The following is a 21,539-nucleotide window of genomic DNA, read 5'->3' as shown; positions in this document are numbered from 1 at the left end:
GGGAGGAAGGCTGGAGGGAAAGCTGAATCTGCGAATTTATGTAAAATACTGATTCAATGAACCAAATGTAATTTCTGTAAGTAACGTGAATTAATAAAAAAAAATTTGAAGGGATACCGATGATGAAAGTGAGGATTGAAATTAGGTCTTGGCTTTGAGAAGCTTCAAATAACGATCTGAAGGTTTTTGGAATATTTGAGCCTCATCTGACGAACAGTTTCGGAGATATACATTGTGTGAATGAACAGTAGTAAAAAAATTTGAGGTTGGTCTGTTAAATAATTTTTTTTTAAATCAATCCTGCTTACCACAGCTTTTGAAAGATGGCACTTGAAGAGCAATTCTTAATTTTCGTCCTAGAAACCATAAAGCTGACAGGAATGAAATGAGTAGAATTTTTATGAGGGCAACAAGGCATAAAAAATAATGATGTTCCCTATAATTTGAAGGGGTAGGAAAAGCCATCCCTGAAATTTGTTTCGCGATAAACTTTTCCTTGTTCATAATATACTAATAAGTTTTAGAGATGAAAATAAATTCATCAACAAGCCTACTAAGCTGGAAATATCTTCGAATTTAAATTTACCCAGTAGGAGGATATTATGTTGATATTATAAGGAAACACCAACATTTTTCTCACTTCCTTTTAATTCCCAAATAATGTTTGCTCATTCTCATTTTTGTCAGTTTTCTGATGTTCAAAAAAAAATTGAAAATCACGAAAGACCCATACCTATTTTTGAACCCTGAAATTTTTGCGTATCTATTAATTCAAATCCTGTATATCTTCGAAAAGAATACATGTGGAGTATGATTTTTATCGATCGTGACCGAGATAATCAATTTTTATCTTCATACAGAACAGAATACATCATTACACGGCATAAACATAAAACTTCTCGCTGCACTAAATCCCCAAAATAACATCTCTCGGTATTTCTTGGACAGTAAATACAATAAAAATTGTCCCAGAAAATCTCCAACCATATCTTATTGTCCCACTCGTAAATTTCCACCGGGAAACCGCCAAAGTGGCTAATTATTTTCGAAATCGATTATCCATTTCGCTGGACTTCAAACGTAATAAAAACGGTTTTAGGGTCCACTTCCGAAAAAAACGCCACCGCGTTCGTAAAACTAAATTCATCCCGGCGGGATTCCACTTCCTAAAAATGCCACTCGCTAATCACCCCTTTTTTCGTTTCGCGATTCTAAAATTGATTGTGTCGTTGTCCATGCAAATGCGTCGGTTTTGATTTTCGCTCTCCTCGATAATGAACGGATTGAATGCGTGCGTGAATATTGCCGCAATCATCGATTGTTTATTGATGATTAGGGGCAAATTTCATTTCGGACGGCATTTCCATTTTGCTAACTTGCCGCGGGGCAGTCATGACCGGAGGCCGTTCAAAGTTCATCGGGCTTTATGAATTTGAAATATTTCCATTGATCGATCGAACATTGAACTGAATATTGTTGCCCATATTGTACCATATAGAAAATTAATTAATTATGAAACACTCCGAGGTCCATTCATGACCTATGACATTAAATATTATACTAAATTTCATATTTCTATTTGAAGTTAATTGGGTATAAAACAGAGTTTCCCACTTAAACGGAAAAAAAAACTTTTGGTAATTGTGGATGTTATGGATAGGCGGTATTTCCACATTACCTATAATGCACATATTATGCTTTACTTCTACCCGAGTAAGTAGTCCATTATTCATCGGAAAATCAGGTCGGGATCGAGGAAAAATCCAACTACAGCGTGGTTTCAGTTTTCTCCCATGGACGTTCTCAATTTTTGAATTTATGAGGTCGCAAATGCGACTCCGACGTTCGGTGGATACTGTGTTACATTTTATAGCCGGTGAGATTTTTATCTGGTCCTTCTCGGACGGATGCCAAGAGAAACCGTCAATTTCCCTAACGTCTCCCGTGGACGTAAATCCCAATCGGGGCATTTATTCATCTGGCGAATCTCCACGAGGCAAATCGTCAGGTTATGCGTTATTCATGGGTCGGAATACCCTTTTTGTTCGTTCCATTTTATGATTTATCGCCGTGAAATCCCTCGGTATTTCGACCGGTGGTTAGGGATCACAAACGTCGGTAATCGACGAAGTTGGTTAATTCGAAAAAATTGCCCGAAAGGGAAAAATGCGTGAAAATAATCGTAGATCTGAAAGTAATACATATTCTGAAAAAGCAACTCTTCTTGTAATAATTTTGAAAATTTCATCCATTTCAGCACAAGCGTTCGGTCGTAGGAAGTTTTAACTGAACCCAACTTTTTAGGAATTTTTCTTCTTTTCCAGGAAAATTATCGTAGATCTAAATGTGATATATATTCTGAAAGAGCAACTCTTCTGGTAATTAATCTCAAAACTTCATCCATTTTGGCGTAACCGTTCGGTCTTGAGGAAGTTTCAACTGAACCCAACTTTTTGGGGATTTTTCGAAGGTCATCTTTAAGGAAATTTCTCTTCCAGGAAAATTATCGTAGATCTAAAAGTGAGACATATTCTGAAAGAGCAACTCTTCTAGTAATGAATCTGAGTATTTCATCCATTTTGGCGCAACCGTTCGATCTTGAGGAAGTTTTAACTGAACCCAACTTTTTGGGGATTTTTCGAAGGTCTTCTTTCAAGAAATTTCTCTTCAAGGAAAATTATCGTAGATCTAAAAGTGAGACATATTCTGAAAGAGCAACTCTTCTAGTAATGAATCTGAGAATTTCATCCATTTTGGCGCAACCGTTCGATCTTGAGGAAGTTTTAACTGAACCCAACTTTTTGGGGATTTTTCGAAGGTCATCTTTCAAGAAATTTCTCTTCAAGGAAAATTATCGTAGATCTAAAAGTGAGACATATTCTGAAAGAGCAACTCTTCTAGTAATAAATCTGAGAATTTCACCCATTTTGGCGCAACCGTTAGGTTTTGAGGAATTCTCAAGTGAAATTCGCAATTTTTGAAAAATAGTATACTTCAGTTTCGGTGTTTTTCAAGGCGAATCTGTCCAAAAGTATCGATCTTTCGAAAAGGTGAATCTCCCGAACAAGTCAAGGGGGTCTACTGTAAAATTCGAACCTGTTACTTTCTCGAATTTGTTCACGAGCGGTCTGCTCTCCTCAACCAATCAGAATATCCGAATTTTCCACATTTTCCGGTCGCGGGCTTACGCCCGTTTTCGGCGGCCGGATTCTTTCCGGGTCATAAAGCATTCCGACTTTGATTACGTTGTGGATATACGGACGCGCGGACACTTCCGGCCGAGACGCGCCGCGTCGCGTCGGCAGGACCCCGGCAATTAACATTCCCGAGCTGCATAGGCGGCGTGCTGCTGTAGTGCCGAACAAATCCCCAGGTCTGTAATCTGCTGGGATAATTGCCGAGGGGTTGATGTTTTAGTAAAAAGGCGGACTTTGAGGGACCATCAAAAAGCGCTTTGGAATTTGCACAACGGCGTGTTATTTCAACGTGGCACAGTGTATATTCCCTCTACTTATCTGCCCGGATGATGGGATGAACTGTGCGCGCTGAATTATTTTAGATTTTAGAGGGCCGTATTTGGGACTTCGGAGCTTGCTGGAGGAAGGTTTGATCCTTGCGCGGAGGCTGCGAAGCTGAAGCTTATCATGCGAAAACCTCATCATTTTAACACACATTCAGATGTAGATACATTTCATACTTTGATCGAATGCCAAGCCTGCCAAATTTAATTTCTATTTCAACACTTATGACGCGGGAACGCGAACAGAGGGGTTGACGGGACTTCCTCTTCACTACCCCAAGGGCTTACGCTCCATGACAGTTACACACACGTTAAAAATCTGAATCTCTAATTAAAACGATTCAACTTCTAGGCTCTTGGTTACATCGTGAATTAGGGTAGAGGACTATTTGTCTCTGAACCCTTCCTGTATACACCCAATGAGTCAAGTTACGCAGGAAGATGCTCTAGATCTAGATAACTTGAATTCCAAGAATAAAGAGAAATTTACCAATTTTTGAGTATTGCGATTCAAATCAGAAACAATATCGCCCATTCCACAGACAACTGTGTAATCTGTGACCCATTCCACGCATCTTCAAAATCGTTCTACTCTCGATTCCCTATATATAACTCGTAAAATATAGCCCGTCTTCGAATTCTCGATTCATCATTCTTCCCGTGAACATGAACTCACTCATATAAGTGTCGATGAAACGAAGAGCATAAACAAAGCCGCGAAAGTGTCAGAAAAATAGGAAGAGATTTATTACTCCGATCGATGTTTAGGAGTGATTTTCCAATTGACGTACCGTTTATTTTTCGATATCATCCGTTTGTGATGGTTAATAATAATCGGCCGAAAACATGTTTATCGATCTTTAAATGTCGAGCATTCTTTCAAGGAATAGATCCAGAGTTAGTGTGCAATTGTATTGTATGGTTTAAACTTAGTTTACAGAGTCTCTGTTAGTTTACATCAGCTTTTTGGTATGTAATTTTGGTTTCTCACTTGACATTTTTGTATTTCCTTGGAAAAGAGGCATCAAGATAAGATAGATTACTGCAACCAAGGTTTCGAAACTACTAGCAAATTATATAATTTAAAAAATTGTGTTCTATGTTCAGCTCTTATTATCCTTTTCTGGTTGTCTTTCAACATAGATTGATTGAATTTTTAATTTAATCTATGGTCTTTCAAATTCTGTACAAAATGTCCAGTTTATGGCAAAATGTTTACGCAAAGAAATAAGTCCAAGAAAGACATTGAAGATCCAAGAAAAATGTGTGAAATTATATCTTTTGTATATAAACTACAATAGAAACAACAAAGTGTTGAATTCAAGAATTCTGATATTCCACAGATCTTTTCTAATATATTTCTATGGAAATATTCTTTCCTCCAGTACGAGTTGACACATCAGTTAAATCTTGTGAAAAACTTCTCGTCACATCTCCTAATAAAAATTTAATCGTTGAAACGGTCCATTTCGAGCGTCCCTGTAGCTCACGTAAACGTTCTGCGCATAATTACTGGGGAAATTCGACGAAAAGCCATTCAATCTAAAAAAGCGCAGTTCAGAAGAGTTGTAATTAATTTCAGACGACCCTTCACCTCCAACTGAATTTCAATTGGAACCTGGAAAGGAAGATTGCAGGGTCTTCGAAGGGAGGAGGGGATGCTACTAACTGGCAAGCGGGAAGGCGGAGGTGGAAGCTTTACGTCATATCTTTCGCAAAATTGAAAATCTATACGACGCGAATTTGATTGTCATTTTAGTCAGCATGAAATTGGCTATTCCATAGAAAGAGAGAAATGATCGTCGGGCCAATACCTGTCTCTTTTCTGTTGAGGCGAGTGCAGACCAATCAAAATTCAAGAAAAAGACAACTACGTCTATGACTATGTCTATACTTCAACTAAATCATTCGGCAAACCATAGAGAAGTGTTTCTAGAGCTACCAACTGATTGAAAATCGTCGAGAAACGCAAGAACGGCATGGCATGATGGCCGATCGCGAAGAGGGGCGCGGTCCCGCGTGTTAATTTCCGGTCTGCGGTCGTAGGGCCGCGTTCCGTAACGGATGGCGCGTGCGGACGTGTGCGCCCCGGATTAACGCGTAAATTCCGGTAGAAACATGTTCACGGGTTACGTACGCGTCGACAATATTCGATAATTGAAACGGCGCAATCGGAATTATGCACGGTCGGACGGAACGCGCCTCCCAAACTAGATTAACGGAAATCCGATTGTGCTGAAATTCGTTTCAGACATTCGCGGTTAATATTTACACACGTCAACACGCCCCGTTTGTCTCTCTGCTTCAGATGTCACCATGACAGCACTGATAGCCCAGATGGCGCTTTCATCGATATTCAAACTATCGTCATTTCGAAGGGGCAGCAATGGAGAAGCAAGAAATTCCTGTTTCTAGTACGTACGTCGAGTATAGTAATAACTATGTAGGGTTGCTCCAATAATTTGATTACGCCCCTCGATTCCGCCGTCATAGGAAACATCCATTAAACATAATCAGGATTAAATCAGATCATTCCGCCAGGACGTGTTATCAGATTTAGACAAACAAGATATACCGCGACAACTACACGGCTATCTACTCTGCGTGATTGTTATGCATTCGGTAGTTGGCAAAACATGCTTTAATTGAATGCAAATAGAGTTTGAGTGTTTATGGTGCATGTAAAACATCATGAACAAGCATTCAGAAATCGGGCGATGATTCTGAGTATGAGTTATTACAGTACAAAGTTCGAATCGGAGTTTGAATTTGAACATATTCTCCTAAACCATCTAATCCAATTCACGAACGCTGACACACTAACACATTGGAGTAAAAAAACTAGAAAAACAGCCAAGATGAACCAAGAACCAAGTCCATGCAGCCTAGTTTTGAGATAAATGGCTTAGAAGCTGTTTATCACCAATTAATTCAAAAGTCACTCTGGAATTAATTGGTGATGTACAACTTCTGAGCCATTTATCTCAAAACTAGGCTGCATGGACTTGGTTCTGGTTCATTTCAGCCATGAACCCCTCATTTCTAACTCTAAACAGGAATTTTTTATACGCTGAATCTCCCTGATACAAGACCACTCAACCCTCAATCGTTTCAGATGATCCTACCACCGACGCGACCCTCGATAACCCGAAAAATCGCGCCAACAAACGTCATCGAATGATCTGGACGCAGCCATGTAGCCTCTATCCCAGCCAGCGATGAACTTCACCACCAGAACCTCCCACTTCCGTCACCCCTTCTTGCGGATGTCCGAGAGGGATCTGCTGAGGACGGAGACCCCGCCGGTCCTAGAGGGTACCACCCTGACGTACGCGCATCCTCCGCCCGCGGAGGAAACGATGGAGATCTGGTACCCCGTCCTGTTCAACACCAACTCCAGCCTGTACTTCAGGAGGGACGATCCGTCTGAAGGGTTCGGCGTGAACGCGTATAACGAGAGCAACTATACCGGTTTTAACGGGAGCGTCTACGAGGACGAGACGCTGAGGTTAGCAACGACCATAGGCTTCGGCCTGCTGTTCGGGCTCATCATCCTGGCCACCATTATAGGTGAGTTTGATGGTTGTTTTTTTTTGCTCTAGCGTCGTTTGGTGTCCTAAGACCTACAGAGTATTAAACCAGGTTTGATACTTCCTTCCTGGAGTGTTTAAGCAGCTGGTTTGATACTCCATTGTATCAATCTATCATGAAGTGTTGAACAAGTGGTTTTAATACACGATAAATATTGAATCAGGGGGTTTCATGCTCCTTTTACTCGATCTCTCATAGCTTCACCACTTAAGCAGGTGGTTTGATACTCCATTTTCGATCTGCCTTAGAGTGTTCAATAATTTATTTCAATACACAAAGAGTATTGAACCAGTGGGTACAAAACTCCATTTTTCAATCTTGCATAGTAGGCTAAACCAGTTTTCAATAAGGTATTTTAATACTCAATGAGTATAGAACCAGTTGGTCCAATACTCCTTTTTTTAAATTTTTCATACTAAACTAGTTGGTTTGATACTTCATTTTCAATAGCGACTTCAAAAAGTTATTTCAATACTCAATGAGTATTGAATCAGTGGGTTTAATACTCATTTGTCTCGATCCTCCATAGAACACTTAACCAGTTGGTTTGATACTCCATTTTCAATAGAGATTTCGAAAAGTTATTTCAATACACAATGAGTATTGAACCAGTGGGTTTAATACTCCTCTTTTTCGACCCCCCATAGAACATTCAACCAGTTGGTTTGATACTCCATTTTCAATAGAGATTTCAAAAAGTTATTTCAATACACAATGAGTATTGAACCAGTTGGTCCAATACTCCATTTTTAATCCTACATACAGTACTCTACCAATTGGTTCGATTATTATTTTCAATCTGCCTTAGAGTGTTCTATAATTCATTCCAATACACTATGAGTATTGAACCAGGAGGTCTAACACTTACATAGTTTACTAAACCAGTTGATTTGATACTCCATTTTCAATAAGTTATTTCAATACTCAATGAGTTTTGAACCAGTGGGTTTAATACTCCCTTTTTTCGATTCCCCATAAAACACTTGACCAGGTTTGATACTCCGTTTTCAATCTTCCTGGGAGTGTTGAATAATTTATTCCAATACAAAGAGCATTGAAGCCAGTTTTCAATAAGTTATTTCAATACTCAATGAGTATCGAACCAGTGGATTTAATACTCCTATTTCTCGATCCCCGTAGAGTTCCTAACCAGTTGGTTTGATACTCCGTTTTCGATCTAACTTAGAGTGTTCAATAATTTATTCAAATACACTATGAGTATTGAACCAGGAGGTCCAATACTTACATAGCGTACTGAACTAGTTGATTTGACACTCCATTTTCAATAAAGTTTTCAATAAGTTATTTCAATGCTCAATGAGTATAGAGTCGGTCAGTTCAATACTTCTTTTTGGAGCTTCCCTAGAGTACTGATCCAGATGGTTCTATACTATTAATTTAAATCTTTAAGAAAGATCGTTCTTCATTACACAGGGACTATAAAAATTTGTGATACATCGATAGATATAGAAATAGTGACACGTTTTCAAATATAACGAATGAATTGACTTGAAAATTCCTTAAACTTTCATATGATTCCACTTTTAATTGAATCAGATAGAAAAATGGATACATCTGTAGACAAAGTTCCATCATTCACCTGAGTAAAAAAAATCACAACAGCAAATCGAAACCGTATTCCACGCAAATTGAAGCACATATGAAAAATCCAATAATACATTCAATTCCGGAGGGGGAGCGGCCTTTGAAAATCCCCGTCGACGAGAAATTTCTCACACACGGGCAAACGACACGTATCGATATACGCAAAAATAAGCATCCTCCCCCATGTCGAAACCCTTAGCGATTATCGCTCCCCAAAGCCGGATAACGAGGCAACGCGATACGTACGTAACCTGTTGACTGGGGCCGGAATACGCTTCCTGACGAGCGAAAATATCGAATTCTAAACGGGGGGAAGAAAGCAATAAATTTCCATCTGATATCCTACGACGTCGTCGTCGTCGGGTAGGTAAGCGAGCCTTGACGCTCACCTGATATTTCTTTCGCTCTGCCGGTACCGATTCGGAACAGGAGACGGACTATCCCGTTTCACGATCGTGTGTTCGGCACCAGGAATCGGTTCGACATACGATGCCGATGCGTTGTAATATGTTGAATCGCGAAAAAACGCTGTATACTTCTCGCAAAGTTCATTGGATCATTCTAAATTCGACCATATCAAATACAGATCAGGGGGTTCAGGAACTAAGGGTATGGTAAGCCCGAATTCTGGAGCACTCTGTACAATTGAATGTATACTTAATGCTACTCAGCCAAGACCCAACCCAACCAAGATCGAAAAGAAACTTCCACCTATGAAATCCATGTTTCTAAATGGAGACATTGTAAAGTGAAGGTTTGAAGTGGATTGCAGGCAAACTGCTAACAAAGAAGCGTGGAGAAGCCAAGCTGGTGAAATCTGGGTATGAAGCCCAACAAATGAAGTAGAAACCCCCCTTGGGTACTTTAACACTGCGAGATTTAAGAAGTATCTGGATGTTAGCAAGAATATGAGAAACTTGCTCATTGGTTGCCTCAGAGGAAGCAGAAACTGTTTAGCGCAGATTCTCTTAAGAGGAGGAAGAATCTCGGGATTACTTTCACAGTCCATAGGACACACCTTGACTCGTGGTTTTTGAACCTAAGAACAATTGATGTGTGTAGCACACAGGAAAGTAGTTAAGCTCACTGAGACTTCGCTGACTTACTGGCAAACAGCGCAGGGTTTCACGATAGATATTTGGGTCAGGGTTTTGGCGAGGTTTGCGTGGCCTTCGAGCCCCTCCCATATCGCAGTCCTACGTGGCATATTCGGAATTTTGTTAGCGCAAAGTTGGACGGTGATGTCGATAATGACCCATAATAACGAAACTTTCGCGATTACGCGAGCAATCCCAAGTTTTATCTCGCAAATTCTCAGATCGACATCGATCCCTCTGAAATCGTGAGCAAGATTAAGTGCCCATCAGCAGGGACCCCGGAACGATCCCGATGGCAATAAAATCAACGGTCATTACGTCGACAAATAAATCCGGATGTAGCGGGCGGAGAGCTTCTGTCGACGCGAATGGAACCGTCGTTAAAAAACATCGTTTAGCTTCGAACGTCAATCGTATAATTACGAGAATATAACCGAAAATATCTTGTTTCCCTAAACTCGTGTTTTTATGCGAATATCAAAGAGCACCATAAATCGCCCGCGAAAACATTCCGAAAAGAGATATTCCACGCGCGCCACCCTGTATAAAATCCAGAGTGCCCCTCTCGACGCCCACCCCCCTCCTTCCCATCGCTCCCGATTCCCGATCTCACCCCCAAAGGCCTTTATTTACCGATAATACCGAGCCATAAAATCCAATTCAATACACAACAGAAAAAGGCACTCTCACATCAAGACGTCGAGTATATTATCTCTGTACTCACTCCGTTGAACGTCGGGGGAATAATATTCAAAGGTTTCCGGCTGAAACAGAACCCCCGTTCCAGTCTACCGGAGCCACGGGCGATAAATCACTCTGACGTCCCAACCCTTCACTCGCGAGAGGAAGATGAATTGAGATTTTGTGTAGGAATTTCTGCGTCTGATTTGCATCGCGCAGTTTTTGTCTTGTGTTTCGTTTCGTCGGTTATTTCCAGGATGGCGGGCCGGAAAATTGGATGAGTGCGGAAAAAACGACTTTTGTTCCGCCGGCTAGAAACCATCGGGTTATTCCCCTGTCTATTCCTGCCTTCGGCTCCGATTTAAATACCAAATTTGATGGGTGCATTATGGTTTCTTCGGGGAATAGGTTTTGGATTACGACCCAGATTTGATAGTAGTATGTCTGGCTTGCCTCTTCTGTATTCCAAAATGAGTAGAGCCTTCGTGATGACGCGGGAGGTGAATTCAGCTACGTCTGTTATCCACACTATCATTTTCATATCACCTCATATCATATCTTGCACCTGAAAGTTACATTCTTTCTTTTCCTACATTTTTTCCTTCCTATTATCGAACGAAGGACTCTTTCCACTGACTTTCTACCCGCGCTCTCTACCCGCGCTCTCTACCCACGCTTTCCACCCAGGCATTCTACCCGTGCTTCCAACCCATGCATGCATTCAACCCACGCTTACCACCCAGGCATTCTACCCGCGCTCTCCACCGAGGCATTCTACCCGTGCTTCCAACCCACGCATGCATTCAACTCATGCTTACCACCCAGGCATTCTACCCGCGCTCACCAGCCAGGCATTCTACCCGGGCTTACCACTTACGCATTCAACCCACGCTTACCACCCAGGCATTCTACCCGTGCTTCCCATCCAGGCATTCTACCCGCGCTTAACACCCAGGCATTCTACCCGCGCTCTCCACCCAGGCATTCTACCCGGGCTTCCAACCCACGCATGCATTCAACCCACGCTTACCACCCAGGCATTCTACCCGCGCTCACCAGCCAGGCATTCTACCCGGGCTTACCACTTACGCATTCAATCCACGCTTACCACCCATGCATTCTACCCGTGCTTACCACCCAGGCATTCTACCCGTGCTTCCAACCCACCCAGGCATTCTACCCGTGCTTCCAACCCACGCATGCATTCAACCCACGCTTACCACCCAGGCATTCTACCCGCGCTCACCAGCCAGGCATTCTACCCGGGCTTACCACTTACGCATTCAACCCACGCTTACCACCCAGGCATTCTACCCGTGCTTCCCATCCAGGCATTCTACCCGCGCTTACCACCCAGGCATTCTACCAGCGCTCTCCACCCAGGCATTCTACCCGTGCTTACCAGCCAGGCATTCTACCCGGGCTTACCACCCAGGCATTCTACCCGCGCTTACCAGCCAGGCATTCTACCCGGGCTTACCACCCAGGCATTCTACCCGTGCTTCCCATCCAGGCATTCTACCCGCGTTTACCACCCAGGCATTCTACCCGTGCTTCCAACCCACGCATTCAACCCACGCTTACCACCCAGGCATTCTACCCGCGCTTACCACCCCCCAATTTCAGATATACATTGGAGCAAATAGGTCATTTTTGGGGGGGTCAAACGTCTTGCTCATTTTTGACCCAATTATTCTCATAAAAATTCTACATTTCCGATGAAAATCCGAACAGAAGGAGATAGGCTCTCGAAATTTATCTCGATAGATTCTGCAAACGATCCAGTGGCGTAACAGAAGACTGGTGAAATATTCTCGAGTTACACTTCGCGGGGAAAAAAAAGGGCTAACCTACACTCGATGATGTGTTGCCGAGAGAAAGGATTAAAACGTCCATCCATTCCTCGATTTTCCTCTCACATCCGAAAACTCGCCCATGTCGGCGGTTTCTCCACTATGACGTATGACGTAAGCTCGACCCGTTTTATATACCTACCCTTTTCGATTGCCGGAAAATGCAAATCCGGATAATTTCGCGGACGTCTGCATGTGGCAACCACTTAACCTACGAAATTTTCAATTACGATTAAAGTGTTCATACGTATGTGTGTGCGAGTGGCAGGCCGTCGGCGGCGGGACTATCATTCGAAATGTATATAAAATAATTGCGAGGCAAAGTTCGGATGAATAATTGAGAGGTCTGCGGAGCTCTCTGCATTTCGGCCTCTGCTGATGCTTCTTGCTTTCATTAACCCTCTTCGAATTTTTCATTTTCCGGTATCTCCGTGATATGACCAGACGGACGCGTAGGTGCCTACTTGATTATACACAATTAAATCACAGAGGAAAAGTATTACTGATCAAAATTTCATCAGATATTACATCATCCTGAATTCGCAAATGTTGTATCGCAAAAATTTGAAGTAGATGCTCACAGAAGTGAGATGATTTTTTATTCCACCACTTTTCAATACATCGGCTATCTTAAAGGGGTAGTGAACCTCTTGGGATTTTCTGCTTTTTATTTGTTCCAGTCATACTTTGTTGCAGTGGGTTTTCTCCCTTTCTTTCTATGAAACTGTGTTCTGAAAAAGCTATTGTGGCCAGCCATCCATTCCCCTACCCTATGAGTAGTCCTACAATTTGAAACCACAGAATAATCATCTCGAGCTGCAGTTCAATTAAGCCTCGACAGACTCACCGATTGAGGGTTGAAACTCCGCGCCGAAATTCGCTACCATTCTGCAATTTCCCCGATTAGGGACGGAGGCCGATGATATCAGAATACGCCACCGACTTTCAGACTTCAATTACCATTTATTCGCTAGACAATTCGCAGAGCAAAACTCGTTAGGTTGAGGATCGTTCCGATTCTACGAATTGTATATTTCCCCTGCGAGGTCATTCTCTCGATCTTGTCAGCAGAGCGTCATCGGGTCAAGTTTATCTTCTCCAGACCTGCAAAATCCGGTGGAAATTGTTGGGGGTGTTCTGCGAGGTTCAGTATTGCGACCCATACTCTTCATTGATTATCTAGACTATGAAATCGTGGATGGTTATCTGATACAAACGACTGGCTTCGTCTTTGATGCACCTGTCTGCCAGATAAGCTTTTACGTTATGCGGAAAAAGCTGTTTCCAAAACCATAAATACAGTAACGGAGCGACGTACGTCTTCCTGTTGATCACAGTCGGTCGACAGATTGGAATCGCCACTGACCGACCCCACGTGGCCGTGAAAATCCAACCGTCAAGAACATGCCTCGCGGCGATAATTACCGATGATTAGTTTACCAATTACCGTTCAATATCTGCGGATTGAATAGCGTTAAACAGTCCGCGTGGCCCCCCCCAGGTGGCGCGTACCCCATCATCAGCTGCACGGACGACCCCTATCCGATTATAATCTCAATTTCCGAACTATCCGAAAAGATGAATCGATGACGCGGCTGAATGTTTCGAAATCTGCCAATGAATGGATGATATTCGCTGTTCGATTCGGAACGTGACCGTTCATTCGTCCGATTCATGTTCGGCTCAGTGACTTAAACTTCTATGTCATTATTGAATCAGGGTTGCCGCCGGTCGATAGTACCATCATTGCTTGGTTAAGTCTAGGAGAGTGCCTCCTGTTGTTCTTTTTCCATTGTTGGATAGTTGCCCCATATTGCCTTTACCCAAGCTCACGAAAGGGTTCAGTTCCTGCAGTCAACTTTGATATCCTTTTCCCTGGAACCTATAGGAGAGACACATTTGCCTCTAGCTAGTAGTTTGATGGTCAGCAGAAAACCCTGACTGTGCTAATACAGGGCCCTCATCGTGTCCAGCCTTTGTGATATAGATGTGTCTCCTTTTGAAGGTTCTCTCGAGAGATTCTTCAGTGCAGACGTGGACAGCTAGTGCTTCTGCCTGTAAGATAGAGGTCGGATGTCCCAGTGGCAAAGAGATCCTTAAATTTGATCCAAATAACTCAGTTCCTGTGCCTCTTTCCGATTTAGATTCATAAGTATACCATTTCACTGACGACGAGCGGTATCTCTTACTCTCTACCCCAAGGGCTTACGCACCATGACTGATAGAAAAGAAGTGATTTCTATTTCAACACTTATGACGCGGGAACGCGAACAGGGGGGGTTGACGGGACTTCCTCTTCACTACCCCAAGGGCTTACGCACCATGACTGATAGCGAAGGGAAAAGTCAGACTCGCGAAACAGGGTAAAGTATGGCCAAAAGATAACAGAAAGCGATACAGTACAGCAGTGTCAAAGAAACAACCGGTGTAGGTCTAATAAAGAAACTGAATGGTACAGACGGGCATCTACCGCCTTCATTCAAGGCACTCCCCGAAACGAAATAGAAAATTTCGTTTTAGGCGCGGAAACCGAAAGCTCTCATAATTACTATACCGCATGATGAGTCCGATTCGTCAAATCGGCGTTTTTGTTCTCCGTATCCGACGGCCTTCGGACGTTTGAGCCTCGGCCTTCCAATCATCCTCACGTTTTCGATTAGAAGGAATTACTATCCCATTCCGGGGATGAGATTGAAAAAGTTTTTTCCGTCTTGTACGGCTCTGAACGTCGACGACGGGCGATAAGACAGGCTCGGCGCCGATAATCGAAGGATTAAAGACGGCAAATGGGCCGTCCGAATTGGTCTCGGATTGTCAGTTGCTTATGACAGATTCATTTTCTTGCCTCGGCATATACCGCAACGTTTCGCCAATGAAAGAAATGTCGTCGCGATGGAAATTCCAAAGATTCATTACTGGAGGAGTTGCTTTTTCAAAATAGGTATCGTTTTTAGCTGAACGTTGATTTTTCTGTGAGATACGCCCTCACCTAAAGTTGAGACAGATCATCGATTCAGTTCAACAGTAGTTGTCAAATTCAAAAGCAATGAGCATATCATGCTGCTCATATTGTGGCGGAATGTACACCCCTATCCGTTTTTTTGTGGTTAAACCCATGCGAATTCCACGGTAGAAAATGAAAACATCCGCAACGTCAATGATGACATTTATCCCGTAGCGGCGATGACGGATCGCTTGGTCCATTCACGGACCGAAACATCTCCAATCTAGCGTGCGCGAAAAAAAATTCGGACTGACAAGCCCCGACGCGTCCGAACGCGTGCGACGGTGCGTTAAATCTATTATTGAAATATCCGTCGCGACGCCTCTAACCGACCGACGACGCCCGTAGCCCCAGGTGGAAAAGGAATATTGTTTTACGGCTGCACAACGGCGTCGTATAATTGAAAACCCCGATCGTGCAATAAAGAGCGTCGGAAAGCGGTTATGACGTCATTACGGAACGCATATTATTACGAGACTATTCTATGGACGGAACACGGTGTTATTATTATCGAGACCTCGGGGCCGGCACGTGGAACACCGAAAATTGACGCCAGGACTGTGTCGCGGGTCGTTTCGACCGAATTTTATATTATTTGCTAGTTATAGAGACATTACAGAGCACTAAGAAGGGGAACAATCAAATCAAGATACCTTACAGCTGTCATGAATGTGTCAATGATGTGTCTGTGCATGGACATAACCCTATGTTTAGTCTATGGATCTGTGCGTCCATTGAAACAAATGCCTCCTCAAACGCACACTGGACCGTATAAGCAGACCTTGTGGGACAATTGTAGCTCTTCTTCTTCTCTTCTCATGAGTATATGGTTGGAACGTTGGTGATTCCACGATCTACTGTTAGCTACTTTTTGTTGGGTTAACCTTCGTTCAGCCATCACACTTCTCGTTCAAGTTGGAAGGCTTCTGAACGCATGTTAAACTAGAGGCAATTGATCCACAATTGATACTACACAACACCAGACAATTCGCAATAGCCCATTATCGCAAAAACATGCCACAAGAACTGAGTTCCTGGTGATTTTTTTAATCAAGCTATCAAGTGTCATGAGGACCATATTTTTTCTGAGTGTAATGAGCAAACATACGCCTCTACACATGGTATGTACAGCTATACTGAAGCACAAATGCTCCCAAGTAACAGCATCGTAATCAATCGGCAGATAGCTCGGAGTCTCCCCCGTCGGCCATATTGTTTAGCGATTAGCAGCCCTCCGAGAGTGTCTTAGACTCGGCGTAATCATCTTAGGCCTCGGCTCCCCCAAAACAACCCATCAGGCGTATGATGACGAATTATATCAATCCCGGACTCATCTCGATCGCTCCCGGAGGATTCCCATAGCCGCCTGATACCTCCTCCCTACCTCGGGTTCGAGACCCCTCGTCTAACCCCCTGTCGTGGCGCAGACTTGGAGGACACATATTTCAAGTTGGGGTTTCGCCCCCGGGCACGACGACGGTCGACTTGACGGGCGAACAACGTCTTCGTTCGTTACGGGGATCGGGAATTCGCCCGACTTGGGGGTTAGGGGGGACTTTCTCGATTATGATCCTTCGTCCGGGGAGGGATAGACGCCTCTGAACGGTGCACGGGGAGAGATATTTTCCGTAGCGTTCGGGGATTTGTTCGTTAGCGTTGTAACCGGAGCTGGGTATTCGGGAGAACCTGTCGCACGACTTGGAGGAGTTCTTTTTGGGTTGTCCGATGAATGAGAGACGATCTACAATGTTTTTGGTGCTTGAAGACCTTCATTCTTCTTTATCTTCTACGTGCGGTGCCCCACCCGGCTGAACTGAGGCCTTGTGGCCCATTGTTCGTCCGTTTGTAGTTGGAGAAACTCCGACATAAATGCCACAAGATGACAGAGAAGAGACCTTAAGAATAGAGTGTGTTGGGTTCCCCAGGTGTGTTGTCCTTAACTCGTTCAGGTTGCTGCTGGTGAACAGAGTATGTTCAAGCTTCAGTTTGTTGAAGCAACAGTTTCATTAGTGCTCCTGCACCAACGGCACAAGGAGCGACCATTATGTCTCAATATCTATCCAGCTGTCTCAAAATAGCTAGTAATTTCTCCAGTCACCAGACTCAGCTGTTTCCTCTCAAGGGCCAAAGAGATATTGGATCTCAGGTTGAGAGTAATTGCTCCAGTCACCAGACTCAGCTGCTTCCTCTCAAGGGTCAAGACTTTTTGGATCTCAGGTTGAGAGGACGGACTATAAATGAGAAGCCTCGAGTACCTCAGGTTTGGTTCTGGATGCGGTAGCAAACCCGACTGTCTTGTGCCAGAGCCAGTCATCTCTGTAGAAAAGCAGAATACTCAGGGTTGTGTACGGGCTGGTTCTTTTCGCGACCAGGTCTTTTATCGTGCGTAGCACCTTTCAGCCTTCAGTTCGGCTGATAGCTGGTTAGCCACGAAAAGGTTAGGTTCACGGTTAGGTTGTAGAGCCTGTCTACTTGTCTTACCTCTCGCCCTTCATAAATGAGAAGTGGAGGGAGATCTGATAGCATCTCCATAGCTGCAGTTGGAGTGGACCATGAGGCATGCCGATCTTTGGAGTTTTGAATGCTTGCTATGGGTTTCCAGTGTCCTATGCGGAACCACCAGGCAATACTGAGCTATCTCTTAGAGTCTTCATTCACGAATTGCTTGTTGAATTTCTCTCGAGAATCTTTTCGAATAAACTCTCTACGTTATGGCGAAACCATCATTAAAATGTGACATCTGGTTCGGAAGTTTAATGTTTGTAAGGTACCACTAGTTAATAGTTGATGGTTTGGTGAAGGAGTTACATTCCACTGCGACCTTAAGGTCTATTGTGCCCCCCATCAGAGCTGTTGTTACAACTGCGCCATCTACAGCTCGCCCTACAGCTCCAGAATATCAGGAGAGGTTTAAAGAGGCTAAGTCCTCATTTCTCCTCTAAGCTTCCAATGGCGAAGCATACTATAACCAAGTGAACAGAAGTTTCACCCTCTTCCCCACAAAATCTACACTCCCCAGTTTCTGAAAGACAAATTCTCATCATATGCTTCCTAAGGCGACAATATCCTGTGGAGAAGCCGGTGAAGAGGCTTAAATTAATCCAAATACCTCCTGGATTTTGCGACAAACAACCAAACAAACACAATTTATACTAGTACCTACTTATTGTTGGTAAGGATGATTTCTACTCATGTAATGGAGGTTGCTTCAGAGACTCCAAACAACTTGAATGATGGAAAGGGATTTAGGGCATGTCACCGTGGATACCCCTCATTCATCTGACTCCATCACACTTAAACTCCTCAGATCAAGAAACAGTAACATGCGCATTGAATTGTTTGAGCTCTGCGTACATCGAATACACCTTCAATTTTCGATTGTTTCTGAAGTTAATAACCTTTCCGACGAACACTCAGGGGGCTCATAAGTTCCTCCCCCGGTTATTTATTATCATTGTTACATATCTCCCAAGGAAGACAATTCATCCAGCATCCGCGGCTGGCGGCCGCACTTCCCTGTCGTATCCTTCGTATCGAAACTGCGTTCTTCCCGTAGAAATGGAAAACAATAATTCCGTTCTCCGACGCGTCTGAAAGCGGGAGATTTCCCATTAGGGTGAAATATCGCATTCGGAATTGTTTTCGAAACAGTCGTTCTCTTCCACGAGCAAACGTTAATGGGGGAGGTAGGTTGTTCAATTGGGGACCATTAGGAAGAGAAGGCCTACGACTGCCTGTTTCTGATTGTTTCAGACTGTTTGATTACTCGACATACGGAGATGTAGAATAGGCGCGTATGTGTGTGTGGGGTGCGGAGAGAGGCTGCAGGAAGGCAGATCTAGACTAGTCTTTCAGTAGCGTCGAAAAGGGTAGCTTTGTCACGCTCAAAAACGGACGTCATCCACGTCACGGTCCGCGTATCGGACCGAAAGTCCCCACTCAACGTAAACATGCCCCGAGAACTCAAACAAAACAACCCTTCTCTCATCCGCGACCGACGGAACTGTTTAGAGAGCGCGGTTTTCATTGTTTCCCCCGGAGTCAATTTGTCTCCCCATCCCCTTACGTCCCAGAGATACACCTCTGTTCGGAAGGGGGTAGAAATGACAGAGGGGGTGAAGAAAATCTGATGGAAACTCTCCGGTTCCTCATTATCGTTCATCGATCGTACAGTTTGATGTGATCGACGTTATCCGATTTACTCCTCGGCGTATTTTGACGGTGGAGTACCCCGGAGCGGCATCTGGAAGAATGGAAAAGACCTAATCGAGATAGAGAGAGGGGACGTAAATGTGCCACATTGTACATCGAGAGGACGAAGAGGCAGTTCGGGACCGAATCTGCGGATTGTTACCCGAATTTCGACTAGGTGGAACAACGAACAATCGTCGTCAAGTAGACGCTGCAATCTTGAGCGTCGAGGATGTGGAATCCTTGAGGAAGAGGGATACTTATGTCGCCTTGTTGGTGTTCAGGAGTTCGTCGATTTCCCCTCAAAGAAATGAGGCTTGTGGTCGATTGGAAGTCTACCCGAAGAGTGTTCTACAATTAGCCATTTCGATTAAACGAAGTTTCAGAAGATTTGCTACTTTATTCCATGGAAAATTTACATATTTTCAATTTAAAAATCATTTGATTACCAAGCATCAAGTTCAAACACAAAACGAACGAAACATCATAGCCTACATTCTTGACGAGTTTGGTATCGTAACATCCCCATCACAAACGTCATTTTACGACGGATAATCCAATTTTTCTTCGTCCCGAACGAACATCAACTCGCTCAATCTGCCGCAAATGAGAAACACCCATGAAATGTGAGAATCGATTTCGCGAAATATCCATATATCTATCATCCCCCCACGCCCGGGGCTCTTTTGTCCCAGGGGTGAATTTGCGGTTGGCGTTTTTGGCGCGACCTCATCAGTTTGTTCTTTATGTGTTCGTATATTCGTTACCGGAATGGGGATAAGAGGTAAACTGGTAAAACTGAAAGGTTCGTTAATGAGCTCTTATGCCAAGCTGGAGAGATGTGAATTGTCATATTGATAAGTGTCCTGACATGGGATTGTCGTAATACCATCGAGCAACTGGCCACAGGCTATAAGTCCAGATCAATATGCTATTGGAGAAGATGAAATGAGGTGAACAATAGCCATAAATCTATCCTCTGGAGATGCACTCCAGGAAACTCGAGGATATCAAACCATCAGTGATACGATGTGGAAAAATGGGTATAAAAATAACCAAAATCCGATATTCAAGGTGGTAGATCGCTCTCGTTAAACAAAACGCGTTGCGGGAAAACGATACCCCAATCAAGAACAGACGATGCAAACCGATACACATCACTCAAAAAGTTCGAGACAGCTATTGCGGTCCAATCTAACTTTACCGCTCGTTCACATCCCTTTCTCGTAACTTTGAAGGAGAAAAATGGATTTTTACGTTGGGAGATATTGATAGCCTTGTGTTTGTTCGTTGCTCGTCAATCTACCCCCCTTAAAAGTTATAATAATTATTATCGTTTTAACCCCTCTCTCTGTTCAAGACTGTTATGGAGCAGTCATGATGATGATTTAGAAATAAGGATTGAATTCTCCCTTTTGGATCTGTCTAAGGGGCAAGGCTTTATCCTTATGCTCTGTGAGAATGACTACAACAGAATATGTATTTAGTATCAATGAATATCTCGGAATATTTTTGTATTGAGTTTGTCCTACTTCTCACTTCTAGGCACGAAAGTGATTTAGACTAGATCTAGACTAGCTTGATGTAGAGAACGGTTAAATTGGGGTTAGATTGTTCCCAAATTCTAATCGATTACTCGCCTAACCCTAGGACATAGGTACACAAAAAATTGTTCTGTTAAATTAATACTGGGCGTTCTCCTGCTATCGTAGAAGTCGTATCGTCTTTTCGCTGTGCTGCTCTTGAAACTACACGAAGAGACACGGCTAATGGGATCCTTCGCAAAGGCGGTAATTCCCTTAAAGCAGGATCTAGACAAACATAAATATCCCTTAATTTCCTCGGAGACATATCATTAGCCCACTCCTCTCCGGATCCTCGAGCTGGTACGTAAAAAATTGAGTGTAACTTTTCGCTTATGTGTCATGGGAGGAAACTGCAGGCTCTTTCGGCTGGTTAATTGTGACATATTTCGCCAGAAGCTGGGGGTGCCAACA

General features: G+C 43.4%; 1 protein-coding gene across 1 annotated transcript in view; it reads left to right on the top strand.

The window, feature by feature from the left end:
• The window catches only part of LOC123313393 (5-hydroxytryptamine receptor-like), a 69,540-nt gene that overhangs the window by 106 nt on the left and 47,895 nt on the right, over nt 1-21,539 (top strand). The window contains exon 2 of the mRNA XM_044898261.1: nt 6,636-7,090. Coding sequence (XP_044754196.1) covers nt 6,739-7,090 — 352 coding nt within the window. The 5' untranslated portion in view covers nt 6,636-6,738. The remainder of the gene's footprint in view (nt 1-6,635; nt 7,091-21,539) is intronic.

Source organism: Coccinella septempunctata, chromosome 5, assembly GCF_907165205.1.
Source record: "Coccinella septempunctata chromosome 5, icCocSept1.1, whole genome shotgun sequence".
Taxonomy (NCBI): Eukaryota; Metazoa; Arthropoda; class Insecta; order Coleoptera; family Coccinellidae; genus Coccinella; species Coccinella septempunctata.
The sequence above is the reverse complement of the archived record's forward strand: the minus strand, read 5'-3'. Positions and strand labels throughout refer to the sequence as shown.